At 35.8% G+C, this 21,226-nt stretch overlaps 1 protein-coding gene across 6 annotated transcripts in view; it reads left to right on the top strand.

The window, feature by feature from the left end:
* SOX5 (SRY-box transcription factor 5) overlaps positions 1–21,226 on the top strand; it is a 1,155,320-nt gene that overhangs the window by 786,529 nt on the left and 347,565 nt on the right. For all 6 annotated transcript variants that reach the window (XM_055394458.2, XM_055394455.2, XM_055394462.2 and 3 more), the window contains exon 8: positions 19,544–19,754. In XM_055394458.2, coding sequence (XP_055250433.1) covers positions 19,544–19,754 — 211 coding nt within the window. The remainder of the gene's footprint in view (positions 1–19,543; positions 19,755–21,226) is intronic.

Genomic DNA, 21,226 nt, shown 5'->3' on the forward strand with positions numbered 1-21,226 from the left:
GGTTAAGAGACTCACTTATTTAAAAAGTAGTGATTTTGCTTCACTCCTATGTAACTGGGAGAATGATGGTGCAACTTTAAAGAGGAAAAGCAAAAATGAGCCAAGAGCAACAGCTGGTTGGGGTGACATGATTCTGATTTCACATGCATCTGTGTTGGGTTTGAGGTACTGAGATATTTAGGTGGAAACAGACTATTAGAAATGCATGATTGAAACTTTCCTGCCAAGAGATAGACATGTGAAAATTACATGCATATATCCAAAATTTCAAATTAATTTACTCCACAAATATTTATTAAGCATTTACAATTCCTCAAGGAAGTAAACCTAGGCCAGATTTTAAAGCTTGAATTTAATTTGAAAGAGGCAGAGAAGTGAGAAAATGAGGAGTGTGTGGCCTGGAGAAAGCAAGGAGTTAAATGATGGTTCTGTTGCTGAGTGGAGTGGAAAGAGATGATTCCTAAGTTTGTGGATTATTCAAAGGAGTTCGTTTTTTTTTTTTTTTTTTCCTGAAAGCTGGGTGAAAGCTACTGAAAGATCTTCATATAAATGTCAAGAACAGACCCCTAAAACAGAGAGTTTAGGGAAAAAAGTAGGAAATTATTCTGGCTGTTGAATATATTTTTGAGGATTTAAGGTCTTAACAGGCAATGTTGGAGGTAAGAATGAACAGCAGAGAATGGGCCACCAGAAATTCAGGTAGAGTTGTCAGCCATCTCAAATATTTTGAAGTCATGAAATATGTTGGCTTCAGCAGTTGGAAGATGGTTTGTTTTCCCTCTAGGACCTTGAATAATGCTTTTCCGAAAGCAGACATTTGGTTAACAACTTTTGCGTGCATTCCTCATTCATGTGTGTGAATGGGGGGGGGGGGCGTGTTTAAAATGTCATTTATAAGTTTGCCAAAATATTTTAAATTTGGAAATACAAGTTAAAGAAGATGAAATATAAGATGCTGTAGCCAATTAAAAATAGCAAATAATATGGAACATGTCAATAAAGCACATTATGAAACCAAATGGGCATGTTATAAATGTTGTATGGGACTGAGAGATGACATGGAGATAAAACAAACTTTGATTAAAAAATTAGATTACGGTTAGTAAAGTTAGAGCAATTACTTGTTTTCAGCCCACTGAAAAGCTGTATAGCATAATGGTTAGAAACACAATTGAAGGAATCAGAGAGATATGAGTTCATATTATTTATTAACTTGAAGTACCTGACTTAAACTCAGCATCTGTATGTGTAAAAGCAGCCATAACAGCATTTCCTTCATAGGTCTGTTCAGTTCAGTTCAGTTCAGTTCATTTCAGTTGCTCAGTTGTGTCCAACTCTTTGTGACCCCATGAATTACAGCACGCCAGGCCTCCCTGTCCGTCACCAACTCCCAGAGTTCACTCAAACTCTTGGAGGGATCAAAGTAATATCCTACTAAAAACTTCAGTGTAGTTACTAACTACAGTGTAGTTACTAAACATTAATAAGTTTAGTAAAGTCATGCTTTTTTTTATTTTGCTAAGAATATACCTTTAGGTTCTGAATGAAATCAGAGGTTAATTATGGTAAATAAAGAACACTGTAATACAAATATATTAAATGGAAGAATCCTTACACATGTTGCAATCAGAGTGGTATGTAAGATGGCCATATAAAAACTCACAGTTATTCAAATTGTCAAGTTATGGAATTGACATCCAAGTGAAGTGGTGAAAGCTTCATCATTTTGGGTCATTTTGAGCTAGATTCTACCACACTCATGAAATCCTGTGGTCAAAGTCTTATCCTTTCCACCAGTTGCATAGATCTTCCAGGTACAGACCTGCTATTGACTTTCCTATTTCCATGCACAAAGCTGCTATTCACTTTCCAGGAAAATCAGTGGCTCTGTGGAATTGGATAAGAATTTGGCTAACAATGAGTGATTTGAATGAATGAATTTGGAATTGGCAAGAAAATACAAACATATGCCACATTTACTTGGTACGTTCATGCTTCAAGAGAACTCAGGTAGCACGTAAATTCCATGCAAAGAGCCAGAGATTCTCGACAGGAAACTATGACAAAAGCAGCCTAAATCTTTTCTGTGTGTTTTTATCATATTCAGAGAACAAGGCAAAAGTATCATATTTAATTCCTGCTCATAGGAATGCCTCTTCTGGTAAAAGGTTGTCTTCTGATATGTCATGTATGCGTGCATGCTCAGTAGTGTTTGACTCTTTGTGACCCTACGCACTGTAGCCCACCATGGTCCTCTGTCTGTGGGATTTCCCAGCAAGAAGACTGGAGTGAGTTGCCATTTCCTCCTCCAGGATGATCCCAACCCAGGGATCGAACCCATGTCTCCTGCATTGAAAGAAGATTCTTTTCCACTGTGCCACCTGGGAAGCCTAGTAGAGTCATGTATAGCAGCTACTATTTACAGAGCTGCTATCAGAGAACAGAACTAGCAGTTTTGTTTTAGGCTAAATTAATGTGTGGATTTATTAACTTTTTTTCAGATATACTTTTTTTTTTTAAGTCAGTCTTCATTAGCTTGACTGATAGTGGACTACTTGAAAATTAAATGTCATCCTTTGCTTTATGTAGGCAAGATATAACCAGAGTGTGTGGGACCCACTTGTGTACTGGTGTTAAGTTAGAGGTAGTCTGAGCTTTCTCCTGTTTTTCAGTTCAGTTCATTCACTCAGTCGTGTCCGACTCTTTGCGACCCCATGAATCACAGCACACCAGACCTCCCTGTCCATCACCAACTCCCGGAGCTCACTCAAACTCATGTCCATCGAGTCGGTGATGCCATCCAGCCATCTCATTCTCTGTCGTCCCCTTCTCCTCCCACCCCCAATCCCTCCCAGCATCAGACTCTTCCAGTGAGTCAACTCGTTGCATGAGGTGGCCAAAGTATTGGAGTTTCAGCTTTAGCATCAGTCCTTCCAATGAACACCCAGGATTGATCTCCAATTTCTTCATGCAGTTTTTAGTACTAGAGATATTGGGCCTTTAAAAAGGAAGAGATGTTACATTTCTGACAGCTTTTCCCTTCCACTGACCGAAACAATAAAAATAAACATGAAGCTGTCGGAATGGCCTCTGCATTTAATGTCATTTGCATGTGATTTCCTTTGCTTCTCTAGATAATTGAATTTACTCAGACAATTTATTTTTTAAATGTGTAGTCTCTGTGAACAGAAACATCTTAACTAAAGACAACCCTTTTATTTCCTCTTAATTAAATATATACATGTGTGTGTATACTTCTGTTAGAACCAAGGGAATAGAAGAAAAATAATGGAAACACCAAAAATGTACCATAAAAAAATTAGAGAGAGGAAGTGTGACTCTTGTAACCAAATATCTTCTCTTTGTGTTCACCCCCTGTCTATGTTCAAGGTCTCTAGGTGCTCAATGGGAGCTTTTTAATTATTTTCCCCTGTTTGATGTGCTAAGTATAATGAATGGATAGCAAAGGACTTTTGTAAGAAGCCACTGTGTTTGTATCATCTCAGAGTTGATAAACATAGCAATACCTGGATAGGTTACCATCCTGAGACGCAGTCTTATAGATCTCAGACTTAAAGAGACTGACTATTTAAATTGAGCTCCATTAATCAAACTAAGTAGCTTTATAACACAAATAAAACTATATTCTTTTGCTATGTGGAGGATAAAGAATTCAGTTCAGTTCAGTTCAGTCGCTCAGTTGTGTCCGACTCCTTGCGACCCCATGAATCACAGCACGCCAGGCCTCCCTGTCCATCACCAACTCCCGGAGTTCACTCAAACCCATGTCCATCGAGTCGGTGATGCCATCCAGCCATCTCATTCTCTGTCGTCCCCGTTTCCTCCCACCCCCAATCCCTTCCAGCATCAGACTCTTTTCCAGTGAGTCAACTCGCCATTATTTTGGATTGCCACTTTTGTGGGTTATAGAGCATCAAATCAGAATCACATGGGATATCAGAAATATTCAGGAATGTTAAGAAATTAAGAATTCAAGTAGAATTGTAAAAGAGAATGAATCTTTCCAAATTCTAAAATTATTTGCCTTCTTTTTATAATAAATTAGGATTTAGTATTTTATTATAAATTAGGATTTAGTAGAACAGAATTTCATTTTTAATACGTATACCCCAATAAGTTCCCTTGACAGAATTTATTAATGGAACAAAACCACCATCACTTCTTTTTTAGACCTGTGACCACAACTCAATAAAACAATCAATCATAGCAGTAGATTTCTGCAGGACTTTTTTGTTGTTCATTTTTATTTCTTCCTCATTTTAACATCACGTCCAAGAAGTTTGGAGGTTGAACATCCAGAACCAGGAATTCAGCATTCTCAAAGTCCATTGTATATAAGGGAAAGATGTGTCAGTTTCTAATGTTCTTCTTATTTTTTCCGGTGCTATCTTTTTTTCATACCTTAGTCTTCCCTCCTAGAATAATGAAGAAAAATCCTTCTTCTTACATTTTATTCTAATTTCTGTTTTGTGTACTCTACAGGTGCTCATTGTTATTTCCCTGTACCTGTTTTTCTTTACAAAATGGTGTTCATCTTTCAACGTCCAATTGTAGATAACAATAAAATGTCAAAAATTTTACATGGTAAATTGGAGTCCCTGAAGGAGAAGGCGATACTCATACCTGCCACGTTTAGAAATATGTGAAGAGGACCCGGGCATTTGGTTCTCTCCCTGAGTGGACATTTTCTGAGAATTCCTGAACTAAAATGTATTTTAACCATTCACTAGAAAATAGTGATTCATAAGTCATTTTACTACCTTTGTAACCTGAATATTATATTTCAAGGTGCATCTGTATTTGAATGTCCCACATACAGATTTGAAGATCTCAAACAATAAATGCATCATTTGAGTCCTGAGGGAGATTATATAGCATCTTTTAGTTATAGTGCTAGGGTCAAAAGTTAGGGCTGATGCTCAAGGTATAAACTAATTTAGTTATATTGTGTTTATTAGTTTTTTGCATATACTGATTCTATTTTAACAGTTATCTGTTTGCCCCCCATACTGGTTTTGTCAATACTGTATTCACTATTCCAACCTCCCAAGCAACAACTTGTGTTTACTTTGACTCCTTACTCCTTATTTTCAAGTTATTCAGTTTTAGCATTACCTACTTGAATTTGTCTCAACTTCAGTTTGATGGTTTGGTTCTTTTCCCTTTCAACTCCTGTGTGCCTGCTCAGTTGTGTGTGACTCTCCGCGACACCATGGACTGTAGCCTGCCAGGCTCCTCTGTCCATGGGATTTTCCAGGCAAGAATACTGGAGAGGATTGTCATTTCTTCATCCAGGAGATCTTCCCAACCCAGTGATCGAACCTGCTTCTCCTGTATTGGTAGGCAGATTCTTTACCACTGAGCCATCTAGGATAAGCCCACAGAATCTAGAATACTTCTTTGTCTGCCAGATGAAATATAAATAATTTTATTTCACTTTCATGACCATTCATTAAAATAACCCTCCTTTGATAGTATAGTCATTTAATATTCTCCATTTCTTTGTGTTAAGCCACTGTATTCTCTTGTGTGTATGTGTGTGTGTGTGCACGTATGCATACTATAAAATTTTCTGGATGATGCTTCTGGGAAGTAAGGATCTATTTTTCCTCTTTACCTGTTTTTTTTCTAGAGTTTTATCAAAAGCTTGTCTGTACATAAAGGAATAAATTATTTAAATTAATATATTTTTAATAAACACTAATAATGTCTGGATAATCAGACCCATTCCCTGACTTCTTGGTATAGAAAGAAAATTAAATAAATGATCCCCAAACATTGTGCTAACTGGTATGATAAAGTGGTTTCTATCTTCCTTTGATTTTCAGGATTTTCTCTTTGAATTTCATGTGCGTATATAATTTGCTGCTACATAATTTAGGATTTATCATTGTTATGATTACTCATTGTTTCTTGTATATTTTAAATGGCTCTCATATTTAATTTTCAGCTCTGAGGGGAGTGAATCAGCTTGATTTTTTAATACCTTTAGCATCTCTTATAGAACCTGAATCAGTTGAGGAAGGCAGTATAATTTAATGATGACCAACATGGATTTTAATGTTAGATGATCTTGAGTTTAATAACCCAGTTTACCATCTCCTATTATTACCTTGGGTAAATCCTTATCTGTTTAATAGGAATATAACAGTCTTTGTGCAACTTCTGTGAAAATTAAATGAGGTAATATCCATAAAACTTTTGGAACAGTACCTTTTAAGAACTCAAATAATGGTAGCTATATTTTTACTGAAACCCTCTAATGAATTTGAATGGATTGTGTGCATGTGGTCAGAAAAATGCCTAGTAATTTAGAAATAATACTAAGTCTTCCAAATTATAAGACTAAAATAACAAAATTTATATATAAATTACTCATATTAATTGCAAAAAATGTTTGCAGAGAACCTAATGTTTTACAAAAAGAATTCCAGTGTCTCAATGATTTTGGATACTAAAAGATGGTCTTTATAAATCTGCTAAAGTAGGCTCAAGAAATTTTTATTTATGCTATGAATAAATAGTTTGGCTAGTTGGGAAATTTTATGTGTGTGAACTTCTTGATAGCTTACAAATGAGAACTGAAGCTTGTGTTTCTTCTGTCTCAAATCACTGCTTAATATCAATTCATGCTAAAGCTTCCTTTTAAAGAAATGCTGTTTTTACTATAAGTGGAGTACTCTATTGAAAGTCTTAATTAATATAGAAAAAAAATAGCTCTCTAGCTTTTTAAAAGCAGAAAGATGGGATTAGTGTAATGATATAGCATTTGACTGAATGAAATCAGCCTGATATTCTGGGGCACTGATGTTGAGGGGCTCTATTCAAGGTGCAAATAAAACAAAGAGTAGGGAAGCTAGAAACAGTCAGTTCTTCATCTGTTTTTCCTCATATTACCTCTGCTGTTTTGTATTTATAGTGTAAAGAAAGCTAAAAATTTGTTTGCAAGAGAATCTAGTGGTGCTAATGTTCTCATAAAGAAAGAAAAAAAAAATGATATGTCCATCTCACAAGAAGAAAGAGAAATATGAAAGAAAAGTGGAAATATGGCATAATAAGTAATTGGTGTCATGTATTTATGAAAAATAATTCATTACTCTAATTTTTTCTCAGACTTTGACTTTAAAAAGTTTTATTTCGTAATGAGGAGTAATTGAACATTCTTTCTTTGATCATTTTCCAGAGTTCTCACTTTGTAGAGAACCATTAAACTGTGAAATTTGAAAATTGAGTATGTGACAGAGATAAAAGCACACTAATGTCGCATGACATTTTGTGAATTAGTTTTTTTTTCCTTAAAAAAGTTTGTATTATCTTTAAAAATGGGCCACCTCCAAAATATTTAAATTATTCTTTTAAAAAAAGATTACATGGATGCAGTCTGATTTCAGCAGAAAGAAGTACAAAACTATTCATACATGCATTTTCTTTTTTTGGTGGGGTGGGAAGAAGAGGGGGTTTTTCTCCTCTCTTCCACTTTCCTGGTGAAAAGTCTGACTTTTTCTTCATTTGTTTTTATATATTCTGTGTTTTATTCATTGTTGAATCCTCATATGATGGCCTGAAGCATATTTGATTTAGGAAATACTCATATAGCCCTTGCCATTTCTCAGTTACCATCTTAGTAGTTTTGTACCTTGTTATATGTATATTAACTCATATAATCCCTTACCTAATATAACTCATTATTTTTAAATTTCTAATCCACTAATGATCCAGTGAGGTGGGTGATAGCATCATCCCCATTTTACAAACACAGAGATAGATTAAGTAATTTGTCCAGGGTCACACAGCTAGTGAATGTGGAACCATAATTTGAGTCAGATCTATTTGGGTTCACATTCTCTGCACTTAACTGTGAACATTGTTTGGCTGACTCACAGTTAGCCCTCGAAATACTTTTATTACACAAATCAAGAGAAAATTGAGTAAGTGAAATATTTCTTATTTTTTAATAATTATTTTATTACTGCTTAATTCTGGAAATCTGGCATTATAGCACATATGAATTACTTATTTGTTATCCCATTTTCTAGATGAAGAAACTGAGGTTTGAAAAGTTTAAATAATTTCTTCAGGATTAATAAATGACAGTCTCCTGATTTGAACCTGGTGTACTACTCCTGGCTCCAGTAGGCTTCACCGTTGCTGCTTTCTGACATCATATTTTATTGGGTGAGGGGGTCACAGTTTATTTCACTTATCACTGAACATATAGTCAGTTTCCAGTTATTAATATATATGATGCTAGCAAACGCTTAGCTTAATATTAATAACTTTACCGAGTATCTATTCTGTGTAAGAAATTGTGCTCATTGCTCTGTGCAATGAAAAGGATTAATTTTCCAAACAGATCACAGGTTGAGGAATTCCTCAAGTATCATTTCCTTCTTCAGACTCAGAGTGAATTGGTATCTAGTCAAGTTATAATTGGTGACTATTTTTTCTTTACCTCTTAAAATATTATTATATAATCCACAATGCTAGTGTGAAATGAAAATGTTTTGATGTGTAGTCTAATTTTTGTTTAGAAACATCTTACTGTTGACCTTTGAGCCCTCAGGGAAGAGATCATCAAATGTCTTAAAAGTGTTTTTGCGAGATGTTTAAACATAAGGAAGACACGGCACACAAATCATCAGTAGGAAGATAATGAGGCTGTCACAACACAAAATGTTCTTTGTTTTTACAGGTTCTATTAGTTAATATATTAGAATTCTCTAAATGCCACTTTTGCTTATTAAGTGGTTTTGAGAGCACATGAAAAACATACATTTTATGCTTGAACACAGCATTTCTGAGATTCTTAGTAAATGTGATTCTGGAAAAACAGCCATTAGACACTTCTACCCATGTAGCATCCAGATGCAAATGAGATTTTCCGAAACCGTTTTTCCTGTTTCTACAATCTCTTATTAAATCAGAAAATTTGCCTTTAAATTTCTATTTCACTCACTGGTATTGAATTAGATGGCAAATATGATACTGCTTTAAAAAATAAAAAGAAATGTACTCTCATTGTTTTATTTTTATTTTATAAATGAGATTAAACTATTAACAAAAACAAACCAAATTTTTTAGTACATTTCTAAAAATAATCTATTTCCTCAATGAAATAGACATAAATCTGATTCTTTAACCTGTACAATTAGTATGAAATCAGCAAATCCACCTCAGTTTCAGTATGTTTCAGTATTTCAACGTGGCTATTAAAAAAACATCAGCATCATTTTCCTCCAAAATGTATTGGTCATTTTTACCTCTGTTGTTAGTCGTTCAGTCACGTCTGACTCTTTATGCCCTATGTATTGAACCCAGGGGATCTTCCTGACCCAGGGATTGAACCTGGGTCTCCTGCATTGCAGGCAGACCCTTTACCTGTCTGAGCCACCAGAGAGAGTTTGCTAATAAATCTTCCCTGGCCCTCAGGCTCTTCTGCCCTCGGATATAGTACCTCTGAGCTCACCTCTCAAATCTATTGTTCTGTAACTTTATGATTGCTTTCCTCACCTCTGCAACTTTTAGTCATCTCCCTCTTTCATTTTTTCCCTCTTTTTCTCTTTTATTGCTTACAAATTTTCCTTTATCAGTAGTTCTCTAACTTTAAGGTGTACCCTTCTCCCCTGGAAGTCTTGTTAAAATATATTTTGAGGCTGCACCTTTGGAATTTCAGATTCAGAAAGTCTGGGGTAAGGCCCGAGAAGAATGTGTTAAGTATTCCCATGTGTGCGTTAATCATTCAGTGGTGTCCGACTCTTTGCAACCCCATGGACTGTAGCCTGCCAGGCTTCTCCATGAAATTCTCCAAGCAGATACTGGAGTGGGTAGCCATTCTCTTCTCCAGGGAATCTTCCTGATCCAGGGGATCGAACCCAGGTCTTCTGTATTGCAGGCAGATTCTGTACTGTCTGAGCTACCAGGGAAGCCCAAAGTATTCCCAGGGCATGCTAATAATGATACTGCTCACTGACCACAGTGTGAAAGTTACATTTATACACATCACCTGTCATCTTTTGTTGTTGAGTACCATTTGAATGCATCTTAAGAGAGAATTCACTTTTAAATGTTTATTTAGTCTTCTGATCAGTACTTAAGTACTTAAGTCGAAGGTAATGTTTCATCTTAATGTTTGATTTAAAAAAATGCAAGCTGAGTTAAACTTTTACTTAATGCCAATCTATTGTGCAGGAAAGGAATTTTTAAAAGATTCTATATTTTTAGGCTTGAAAAAAACATCAAATAGCTTTCACTTCTTTTGACATTGTCCAAAATACATTAAAAAATACTTGAAATGTGGACTGGATTATATATTTTAAAATATAATGGAGCCCTTTTTATAAAATAGTTATCTTTTACCTAAACTTGATGAAGCCTGTCACTGTTTAGAATGTTAGATCTGTTCTCAGAGCAGGTTGTGTCTCCATTACAGCGTCAAATGAACTTCTGGGGTTTCTGCAGTATTCTTTAAAAATTAGACCTTAAGCAGGGATATGGAATATGAAACTTTCCATATATCACAGAGAAAAAAATATGCAGTATATATTTGAGTATTGTGGAATTTCTACCCAGTATTTTTTTGTTGTGATGACTGAATTATTATAATCATTCAATTATAAGAGTTTGAAATATGTAAAATGTAATCTTTCCTTAAAATCTGGTTTGGATTCCTATGACTAGCTTGCAGGCGATCTAGACTAGGCTGGTACAGCCACACTTAGCATACAATCCCCTAGGAATCTTTAGAAAAACACATATACCTAGCTTGCTGGTCTCATCCCTAGACAGATTTATGAACCACTCATCTAATATCTGGAATCTCAATTACTTTACCTTGTTTATGCACTGAGAATTATTGATCTCGTGAAACTCAGTAAGTTTTAGTGGCTTTTCCTAATATAGAAAGGTGAACAGTTGTGATGAGTCCCATCTTTCTAGATGACGAAAGTGACTCAAGCAAAACTACCTCTGTCAGTTTTTCATTTATTTGAATCACTGGATATAAGTATACGTTAAACACCTCTTTTTTAGACAAAAGTTTAGAAAGGATTTTAAATCAGACAGCATTGACACCGACAGTAATCAGAAGCATAAAAGACACCCTTCAGAGATCTATCAGTACTGACTTTTCTTTTTCAAGTGTTGGGTACTGACCATATCCTATTCCCAGTATATTGAATTTAATCATGCTAATCAAAGAAAGATTCCTTGTGTTCTCTAGTGAGATTTTTTAAGTGTTGGTTTTTGCCTCAGTATATCCTTCCTTTGTATACATCCCGTTTTCAGCAAAGTCCCTATTTGAAATTTAACTGGTATGACTTTTCAAAATGGTGACATTCATTTATAAAAGTTAACAATTTGTTCTGTCTTCCATTTCACATTTTTGTGTACATTATCACAGGGTAATTTCTGAGTAAGAAGTCAATGCCCTAAATAAATGTACTCTCTTCTTCAATGTGTTTATTAGTCTTTATATTAAAATATTGATCTCTCTCTAAAGGTTTATCTCAGAATAGTAAAACTTCAAGTTATGGACACAGATGCCTTTATATTTATCTGAATAAAACATCAATGAAATCTAGTTTGAGGCTCTTTTTTCATATAAAACTGGTCAGTTTGAAATAACCTAATTGTATATATTGATGAGTTTATAGTACTTTATTGGTAGGTGCACATTTAGGTCAGAACTTCTTAACCTGGATCCCATGGTTTGTAAGAGTACCTAAGGGATTTTACAGAGGAAGTGCATGGTCGGAACTATGAGAGTAGAAAATTAACTCTCTAAAACTATATGTAAAATTATGTGTGCGGTATCAAGAGTCTTTGCCTGCCTGTATGCACATGTATATGTTTTGGAGGATATTTCTAGGTACCATCAAGGGATCTATAATCCAAAGAAGTAAGCTTGCAGAGGTTTCATGCAGAAATATAATGAAACGTTCTCTTAACCAAAAAGCTTTACAAATACTTTTTACACAATAATGATTTATTTTTTTTCTATTACTAAGTGAAATTTGGCATCTTCTAATTTGACAAGGGCTTCCCTTGTGGCTCAGCTGGTAAAGAATCCACCTGCAGTGTGGGAGACCTGGGTTCGATCCCTGGGTTGGGAAGATCCCCTGGAGAAGGAAAAGGCTACCCACTCCAGTATTCTGGCCTAGGGAATTCCATGAACTGTATAGTCCATGGGGTTGCAAAGAGTCGGACACAACTGAGCGACTTTCACTTCACTTCAATTTGACATAATAAATTACAGGTAGAGAAATTTAGCTTCAAAATAAATATTTGTAGTAACATTTTTAATATAATTTTTAAATTTAAGGGATAACTAATAGAGACTTTTAAAATTGAGATATAATTGACTGGTAACACATTCGTTTCAGATATACAACATAGTGATTTGCAATGTGTATGTATTACAAAATGATCACCACAGTAAGGTCTACTCTCTTAGCCATTTTCAAGTATTGTTGTTCAGTCACTAAGTCATCTCCCCCTCTTTGTGACCCCATGAGCTGCAGTACAGCAGGCTTTCCTGCCCTTCGCTATCTCCCAGTGTTTGCTCAAACTCATGACCGTTGAGTCAGTGACGCCATCCAACCATCTCATCCTCTATCGCCCTCTTCTCTTTTTGACATATTCTTTCCCTGCATCAGGGTCTTTTCCAGTGAATCAGTACTTAGCATCAGGTGGCCAAAGTTTTGGAGCTTCAACTTCAGCATCAGTCCTCCCAATGAATATTCAGGACTGATTTCCTTTAGGATGGACTGGTTGAATTCCCTTGCAGTCCAAGAGACTCTCAAGAGTCTTCTCCAACACCACAGTTCAAAAGCATCAGTTCACTGGTGCTCGGGTTTCTTTATGGTCCAACTCTCACACCCATATATGGCTACTGAAAAAACCATAGCCTTGACTATACGGACCTTTGTCAGCAAAGTGATGTCTCTGTTTTTTAATATGCTGTCTAGGTTGATCATAGCTTTTCTTCCAAGGCGCAAGCATCTTTTAATTTCATGGCTGAAATCACCATCTGCAGTGATTTTGAAGCCCCAGAAAATAAAATCTGTCACTGTTTCCATTGTTTCTCCATCTATTTGCCATGAAGTGATGGGACAGGATGCCATGATCTTCATTTTCGAAATGTTGAGTTTTAAGCCAATTTTTTCACTCTCCTCTTTCACTTTCATCAAGAGGCTCTTTAGTTCCTCTTTGCTTTCTGCTATCAGGATGGTGTCATCTGCATATCTGAGGTTATTGATATTTCTCCCAGCATTCTTGATTCCAGCTTGTGTTTCATCCAGCCCAGCTTTTCACACAATGTTCCTCTTGGCTTTCTGAAATTAAAGTGTTATCATTTGCATATCTGTGGTAGTTGATATTTCTCAAGGCAATCTTAAATCCAGCTTGTGAGTCTTCCAGGCTGGCATTTTGAATGATGTAGTCTATATATGTTAAATAAGTAATATGTCAATGTATAGCCTTGACATACTTCTTTCCCAATTTTGAACTAGTCTATTGTTCCAAGTCCAGTTCTAACTCTTTCTTCTTGACCTGCAAACATGTTTCTCAGGAGGCAGGTCAGGTCGTCTGGTATTCCCACCTGTAACAATTTTTCACAGTTTGTTGTGATCCACAGTCAAAGGTTTCGTGTAGTCAATGAAGCAGAAGTAAATATTTTTCTGGAATTCCCTTGCTTTTTCTGTGATCCAATGAATGCCAGAAATTTGATCTCTGGTTCCTTTGCTTTTTCTAAATCCAGCTTATACATCTGGAAGTCCTTGGCTATTGTATGGAATATAATATTATTAACCATGCTGCACATTACTTCCCAGTATTTATTTTATAACTGGAATTATGTGCCTTTTGGACACTCTCATCCATTTCAACCAAAAAATATAGTTTTTAAGATATTTTTCAAAGTGTTGTTTTGCTGTTTCCTGGTGATAACTACAAGAATAATTCATTGCTAGAAGAACATGATTATGTCAAAATTTGTTTAGCACCAAAGAGTTTTCTCTATAGATCTGTAGTTCATTTTATGTTATGTCTATGCAGTGCCAAAATTAATGAACTTGTGTTAATGAGAATCTAATTAAAGTTAGTCCAAATCTTCTGTACTGTTTATTCTAAGTTCAAAACTTCATTGAACTAGAAGGAAAGGTAGAGGTAGCCACACATTTCATAAAGATAGATAAAGAAGCATAAACTACTGAGCATCATTATTTTGATAAGCCATTTAGAGCTCAAATTTATGTGTTTGCTTCATATAACTATTTAAATCTTCAGGTTTAGATTTTTGGAGTATGATGTAAACCTTATATTTGGGTGGGTAGAGCTTTATAAGCCTGTAAATAGTTGGATTAATTCATTTCAAGATGTGTGTATCGTTTCTTTAAGAGTTGTATGTATTGGGGTGAAAGCTTCTCTTCATAATTATTAAGAAGTATATCTCGTGCAACCATATCATTGATAGATATAGACATAGTTAAAAGCTTGTGGCCTTTTTCTTTTTTTGCTTGTGTGTTTTAAGAGTGGGGAAGTATTAGCGTGGTCATTGAAAATCAGGGCTCTGAAAACCAAGAAGATCAAGCTGATTATACTCTATATTTTAATAGTCCTATGACCTCAGCCATTTACTTCAGTCTCTGTGCCTCAATTTCTCCAGCTCTGATAGTTAGGCTTGCCATGAGAATTAACTGAGTTAATGCATATGCATCGTTTTAAACTGTGCTGGACACAAAGTAAATACTGTGTAAATGTTGGCTGTCGTTCTTAGTGATTATAATATCATAGACTGACTACTAAATGTAATGTTTTTACTATCCTGTACAGATTTAACTTCAGTTTATAGGACTAAAAAATAAGTATGATGTTGTGTTTCTTGAGGCCAGAGTAAAGAATGAAATATTATTCAGTTAATAAAAGGAAGATACACATCTGTTTGGGCTTCCCTGGTGGCTCGGTGGTAGATAATCCACCTGCCAATGCAGAAGACTTGGGTTCAATGCCTGTGTCATGAAAACTTCCTAGAGAAGGAAATGGCAACTCATTCCAGTATTCTTTCCTGGGAAATCTCATGAACAGAGGAGCCTAGTCGGCTACAGTCAATGGTGTTGCAAAGGGTTTAGCAACTAAACAACAATGACATATCTGGTTGAGTTGCCTATTTTCTCTCTCTTTTTTTTTTTTCAAATGAGTTAATTCTTCTTAATCACTAAACTACATAAAGTAAAATTTGAATGTTAAGATTGAAATATACTTTTCTTAAAAGGGTGTTCATAGCAAAAGACTATCTATGGAAGTAATAAGAATGGATTTTTGAAAAGATATTTTGATGAGAGTATGCACATGGATACATTAGGTATACTTTATCTCATGGTTGCAAGGGTAACAGAAGACAAGATTAAGTAAAGCTTGTTCAAGAATAACAAGGATTCTTAACCTCATTCTAAAAGTTTAGAATACTATTTTATCATTAGAATTTAGAAGTTACACATCACAGTTCTGAGAGCTCCTGCAAAATACTGAAGCTTTGTGCACAAAATTTAATTAAATATATACTGCTGGCTTAGACCACTGATACATTTGTTAGCAGACTCTTTGGATGTTCAGTTCCCGGGAAAGTGAAGGGAAATGTGCAGTCATTACTTTAGGCATGGTAAATGCAGTCCCAGGGAAGAAACTGGAAACCATAGGACTTCCTTGACTGAAAACTGTGCCAGTACTCCATATACATCACCATGCAAATGAACAATGGAGCCCCACACTGAAACATCTGTTAACTACATGAAACTGTCAAAGGGATTAACAGTGCCAGAGGCTGAAATGTAATCAGACAGGTGAAATAGCAATAAGATAAATATTCCTACATGAAATAGCAATAATGCTAAATAATTAATTTATTTTTATATTGCTGTGGTAACTGAGGTTAGAATTCTTATGAAATACGTTAAACTTTTTACAATAAATCCTTCCTCTTTGCAAAGTATAGAGAATTAGAGACATGCAAAATGGGATATGATTTTATTTTATTTTAGTTTGAAATTTTTTCTCATATTTTAATAGACTTCATTGCATACAGTTTGGGTGCCATTCTCTGTACTGATGATGCTGCAGAAAGATGTGTGTAGTTTTCAGTTATGTAATGTGAAGCTCAGATGCCCAATTCTTGTTTGTAAAGTTTATCATCATATAATGTAAAAGCAGAGTATAAAATATGCATGTTTGAAGTGAAGCTAAAATTGGGGTGTTTCTGCTTTTGACCCTGGAAATAAGTGAGAAGAAAGATTGTGGAAAATAAATACAGCAGTTTTGCTATATTCCAATTTGGACATAAAACTGAGCTGATGTTTATTTTGGGTTAGTCATAAAACCATTCCTTAGTTTCCTGAATGAATATGTGGTTGCCCTTTTCAGAGGTATCTGTATATGTATGTTTGCTTGTATTTGTGTGTCGTTTTTAAGTAAATAATTACAAAAGTGTACCTTCACTTAGCCTGCAGAGTCTTGTAATTATTGTACTATGTGCATTGATTTCCAAATTCGAGTATATTATAAGCTAAGATTCATCTATCAATGTATTTTTATAGAATATTTAATTAAGGAATAGTAATTGTAACGGACATGTTCTGTTTGTAGAAAATGGAAAGCATTTGGGGTTTAGAATCGTAATTTTGAAAATTCTTTTAACACACATTTTTTACTTATGCTTCTTCACATTGCTTCAATGTCACCCAGCAAACTGATGTTTGTACCATAGCTAATGTCCTTGTACTCACTAATGCGTGCGTGCTCAGTTGCTAAGTCGTGTTCAACTCTTTGCGACCCCATGGACTATAGCCAGCCAGGCTCCTCTGTCCATGGGATTCTCCAGGCAAGAATATTGGAGTGGGTTGCCATTTTCTTCTCCACGGGTTTTTCCCAGCTCAGGGATCGAACCCACATCTCCTGTATCTCTTGCATTGGCAGGTGGGTTCTTTACCACTGAGCTATGTGGGAAGCCCGTACTCACTAATATCCTTTGACAAAAATTGTATGAACAGATTACGATTATATTTGTGCTGACATCTCTATTTTTAATATATTTAAAAAACTGAGAGTATTATTGAGTACTTTTAATATGTTTTAATCTAGTCAAAAATATTAGCATTCATTTTTAAAGATTAAACATGAAATAAATCCATGTGATTTGTCATTTTTCTGAGGTCCACAGATCCATATTAACATGTTTTAAAATAAAGGGCAAGCATGTAAACATGAGTATAAGCTATTTTCCTGAAAATTAAATATACCACACAATCTCATATATTTTAATGGAAAATTTTAATGGTATAGAATTAGAAAATAAATCTAGAGAGAGACTAACTTACTCAAAGATGTTAGGATGCGACTTATTTTTAAGAAAAGCTCTCTTCTATGGGAAGTCAAAAGATTACGGACTTCCCTGGTAGCTCAGCTGGTAAAGAATCTGCCTGCAGTACTGGAGATGCTGGTTCAATTCCTGTGTCAGGAAGATTCCCTGCAAAAGAGACAGGCTGCCCATTCCAGTATTCTTGGGCTTTCCTGGTGGCTGGATGCTAAAGATTCCACCTACAATGTGGGAGACCTGCGTTCGATTCCTGGGTTGGGAAGATCCCTTAGAGGAGGGCATGGCAACCCACTCCAGTGGGTTCTTGCCTGGAGAGTCCCCATGGACAGAGGAACCTGGCAGGCTACAGTCCATGGGGTCACAAAGAGTTGGACTCGACTGAGCGACAGCACAAAAGATTAGGAAAGTAAGAGATTATACAAAGAAAACCTTTACGAAAATAATTTTTTCTTTGTCATTTCAATATTATTTCTCTTGAAAATGTTTGAAAAAATTAATATAATGCTGCTTATATAAAATATAAGTGTTTCCATTGGGGCTCCATGGTAAAGAATCTGCCTGCCAATGCAGGAGATGCAGATTTGATCCCTCGGTCCAAAAGATACCCTGGAGAGGGAAATGGCAAGCCTCTCCAGTATTTTTGCCTGGGAAATCACATGGACAGAGGAGCCTGGTCGACTAGAGTCCACAGAATCACAAAAGACTCAGACACAACTTAGTGACTAGACAACAACAACAAACAAAATATGCCCCCCGAGTTATACAGATTGTTAAAGTTCTATTAGAAATTATGGGGGAAAGAATGTCTAAAGGAACACCAAAACTATGTTTACCTTTTGGAATTCTTGAATAGATTCTTTTCACACACATAACACAATCATGAAGAGGCAAAGTCTGCAAGAAAATTTATTTGTAGGGCAGATGAGGCTTAATGTGCAAAATAGCAAAAAGTATCATCAGAACCAGTGCTTTAGGTAAGGCATGGAATTGGAAAAATCTTCTGCAGAATCAGAAATGAAATTGCAGTATTGCTTTCTGATGTCAGAATCTCCTATGTGTCTGATGCCTTCTTAAAAGCATGAGAGGGAGGTGGAGAACCAAATGAGGACCCTTCTTAATTTAGAAGTACCATCAAGAAGAGGTGACTGCTTACAATTAAAAAGAAAACTGATATATGGAATGTTATTTGTTTAAACATTACAATATCATGAGAAGGTTTATTACAGGTGACCACTGCATTGGATGTTCATAAGAAAATCTAAGACTTTCAAACAAAAGCAAAATCAAAAACAAATATATATATATGTATATAAAATCAGTATAGGCTTTATAGAAGGTTTCAGTGCTATTTGAACTTAGTCTTCGGGAGAGAATCCTCTTGTTTTTCCCTCTCCTATGAATCGATCTTTGTCTCACTCTAGTGCAAGGCTGTAATGTTGATGTATTCTTTTCTGAAATTTCTTTATTCCTTTTGCTCCTGCACAGTAGCATTTCACTTTTTAATGTTTCAACTGAATAAGCCATGGTGAAAGTTACTCAGTCGTGTCCAACTCTTTGTGACTATGTGGTCCATGGAATTCTCCAGGCCAGAATACTGGAGTGGGTAGCCTTTCCCTCTTCCAGGGGATCTTTCCAACCCAGGGATTGAACCCAGGTCTTCTGCATTACAGGCGGATTCTTTACCAGCTGAGTCACAAGGAAACCCAAAAATACTGGAGTGGGTAGCCTATCCCTTCTCCAGAGGATCTTCCTGACTCAGGAATCAAACCAGGGTCTCCTGCATTGCAGGAGAATTTTTGGCCGCCTCATGTGAAGAGTTGACTCACTGGAAAAGACTCTGATGCTGGGAGGGATTGGGGACGGGAGGAGAAGGGGACAACAGAGAATGAGATGGCTGGATGGCATCACCGACTCAATGGACATGAGTTTGGGTGAACTCCGGGATTTGTGATGGACAGGGAGGCCTGGTGTGCTGTGATTCATGGGGTCGCAGAGAGTCAGACACGACTGAGCGACTGAACTGAACTGAACTGAAGCTATCAGAGAAGTCCTGAATAAGCCATGTAACCAATTAAAATTAAAAAGGTTATTGAATTTTATGCAAATGTATACATGTATATATATATATATTTTTTCCCCCTTTGTTTTCTCTTTCAGGAAGTTGATGGCAATAAAGTTATGTCTTCATTTGCCCCACACAACTCATCTACCTCACCTCAGAAGGCAGAAGAAGGTGGGCGACAGAGTGGCGAGTCCTTGTCTAGTACAACCCTGGGAACTCCTGAAAGGCGCAAAGGCAGCTTAGCTGATGTTGTTGACACCTTGAAACAGAGGAAAATGGAAGAGCTCATCAAAAATGAGCCAGAAGGTAAAGGATTGCAGCCAAAACAGATTTGTTGCCAGTCTCCTAATTTTAATGATTTGATTTTAATTTCCAGTTCCCTTCTCTGACACACTCTCAATGTTAGGTTGGAAGAGAGAGAAATGCAATGCTATGAAGATGAGTGTTCTGTTTTTAGAAATGTAAGTGTGTTTATCCCAATTTTATAAATCATTAATTCTTGTGTGATATCTTCCTTTTTTTCACACATGAGTAAGTTATGGTTGAGTACAACTTAAAGATTCAGGAATAGAATGTGGCAGCAGAGCCCAGGATAGTCACCGCCTACCTGCCAGATATCTGCAGTCTAACTTGTGCATCTCAAATCTGCCCCTGCCCAAGCCCGCCCCACCCCCGACTCCACCACCGCTGCCCAAGGCCATTTTACAACTTTGTTACATTTTATATCCTTTATAGGTTAACACCTCTTAGGCTACATAGACAGGTCTATTTTTTTGTATAATCCAAAATTGGTGTGGTTGGACCTAGTGTGTATTTGAAAAGTTAGTGATTCTTTAACTCTCTTAACTGTGTTGAAGTTTCCATTTTTTAACTTCTGAGATGCCTTTCTTTTAAGATTTCATGCACTAAATCTCTTGAATAGTTACAAATAGTATCCTTCAGGTGATATGCTCATGGACTAATCTTAAAATTAAAGCAAATAAACTAATAAAACAATTGATGCTTAACTGACAGCCATCTTTTATGCTACAGATATACACTAACTTCTGTTTAAATCTGTGTCCATCCTAAGCATGGATGCCATGTTGCACACAAGAACATGCCTCCTATATCAGAGTCAGAGGGAAAATTAAAACAAACAAACATAAAACAGTGATATAAAAAGACATACTTCACACCAAAAATATACTGCATTTATACTATTTAACACTGAGTTGGGCTCATTTCTAGTCTGTTGTTAGGACACTGGTAAATTATATCTGGCACAAAAAAATGTATGTTAACCAGTATTGGGAGTCATGTGGTAATTAAATATTTCTGGGTCTCTACCAGATGCATAGCTGGTACATGGATTTTAGTTAAAATTTATGTAATTCACATGATCTTACAGTTGGAAGGAATTTTAGAGATAATCTAGTCAGCCAAAGACTTTTTGGCTCTAATCTTCATAGAGATAAAAATGGGGCTTTGAGGAAGACCTCAACAACCTTTTTTCTTTTAATGTGCTGAAGTTTTTTCTGGTATTGAAAATCATATTTTCTTACTATAAAATTGTTTTACAAAACAATAAAATTAAAAGGAAGAAAGTAAAAATTACCCCAAATCATAGCTTTCTGATATAATATCTTTATGATGCTTTTTTGTCTTTATTTTTATATATGCTGTTCATTTTCCATGATTAACTTTCTGCATTCAAAATTATTTCGCATCTTCTGTGTTGAGACACAGTGTGTTTAACCGAAGTCCAGAGTTCATTCAAATTTCTTGAGTTGTCACTG

Source organism: Moschus berezovskii, chromosome 6 (genome assembly GCF_049115385.1).
Source record: "Moschus berezovskii isolate FMDL1 chromosome 6, NW_MosBer_1.0, whole genome shotgun sequence".
In the NCBI taxonomy this organism is placed as follows: domain Eukaryota; kingdom Metazoa; phylum Chordata; class Mammalia; order Artiodactyla; family Moschidae; genus Moschus; species Moschus berezovskii.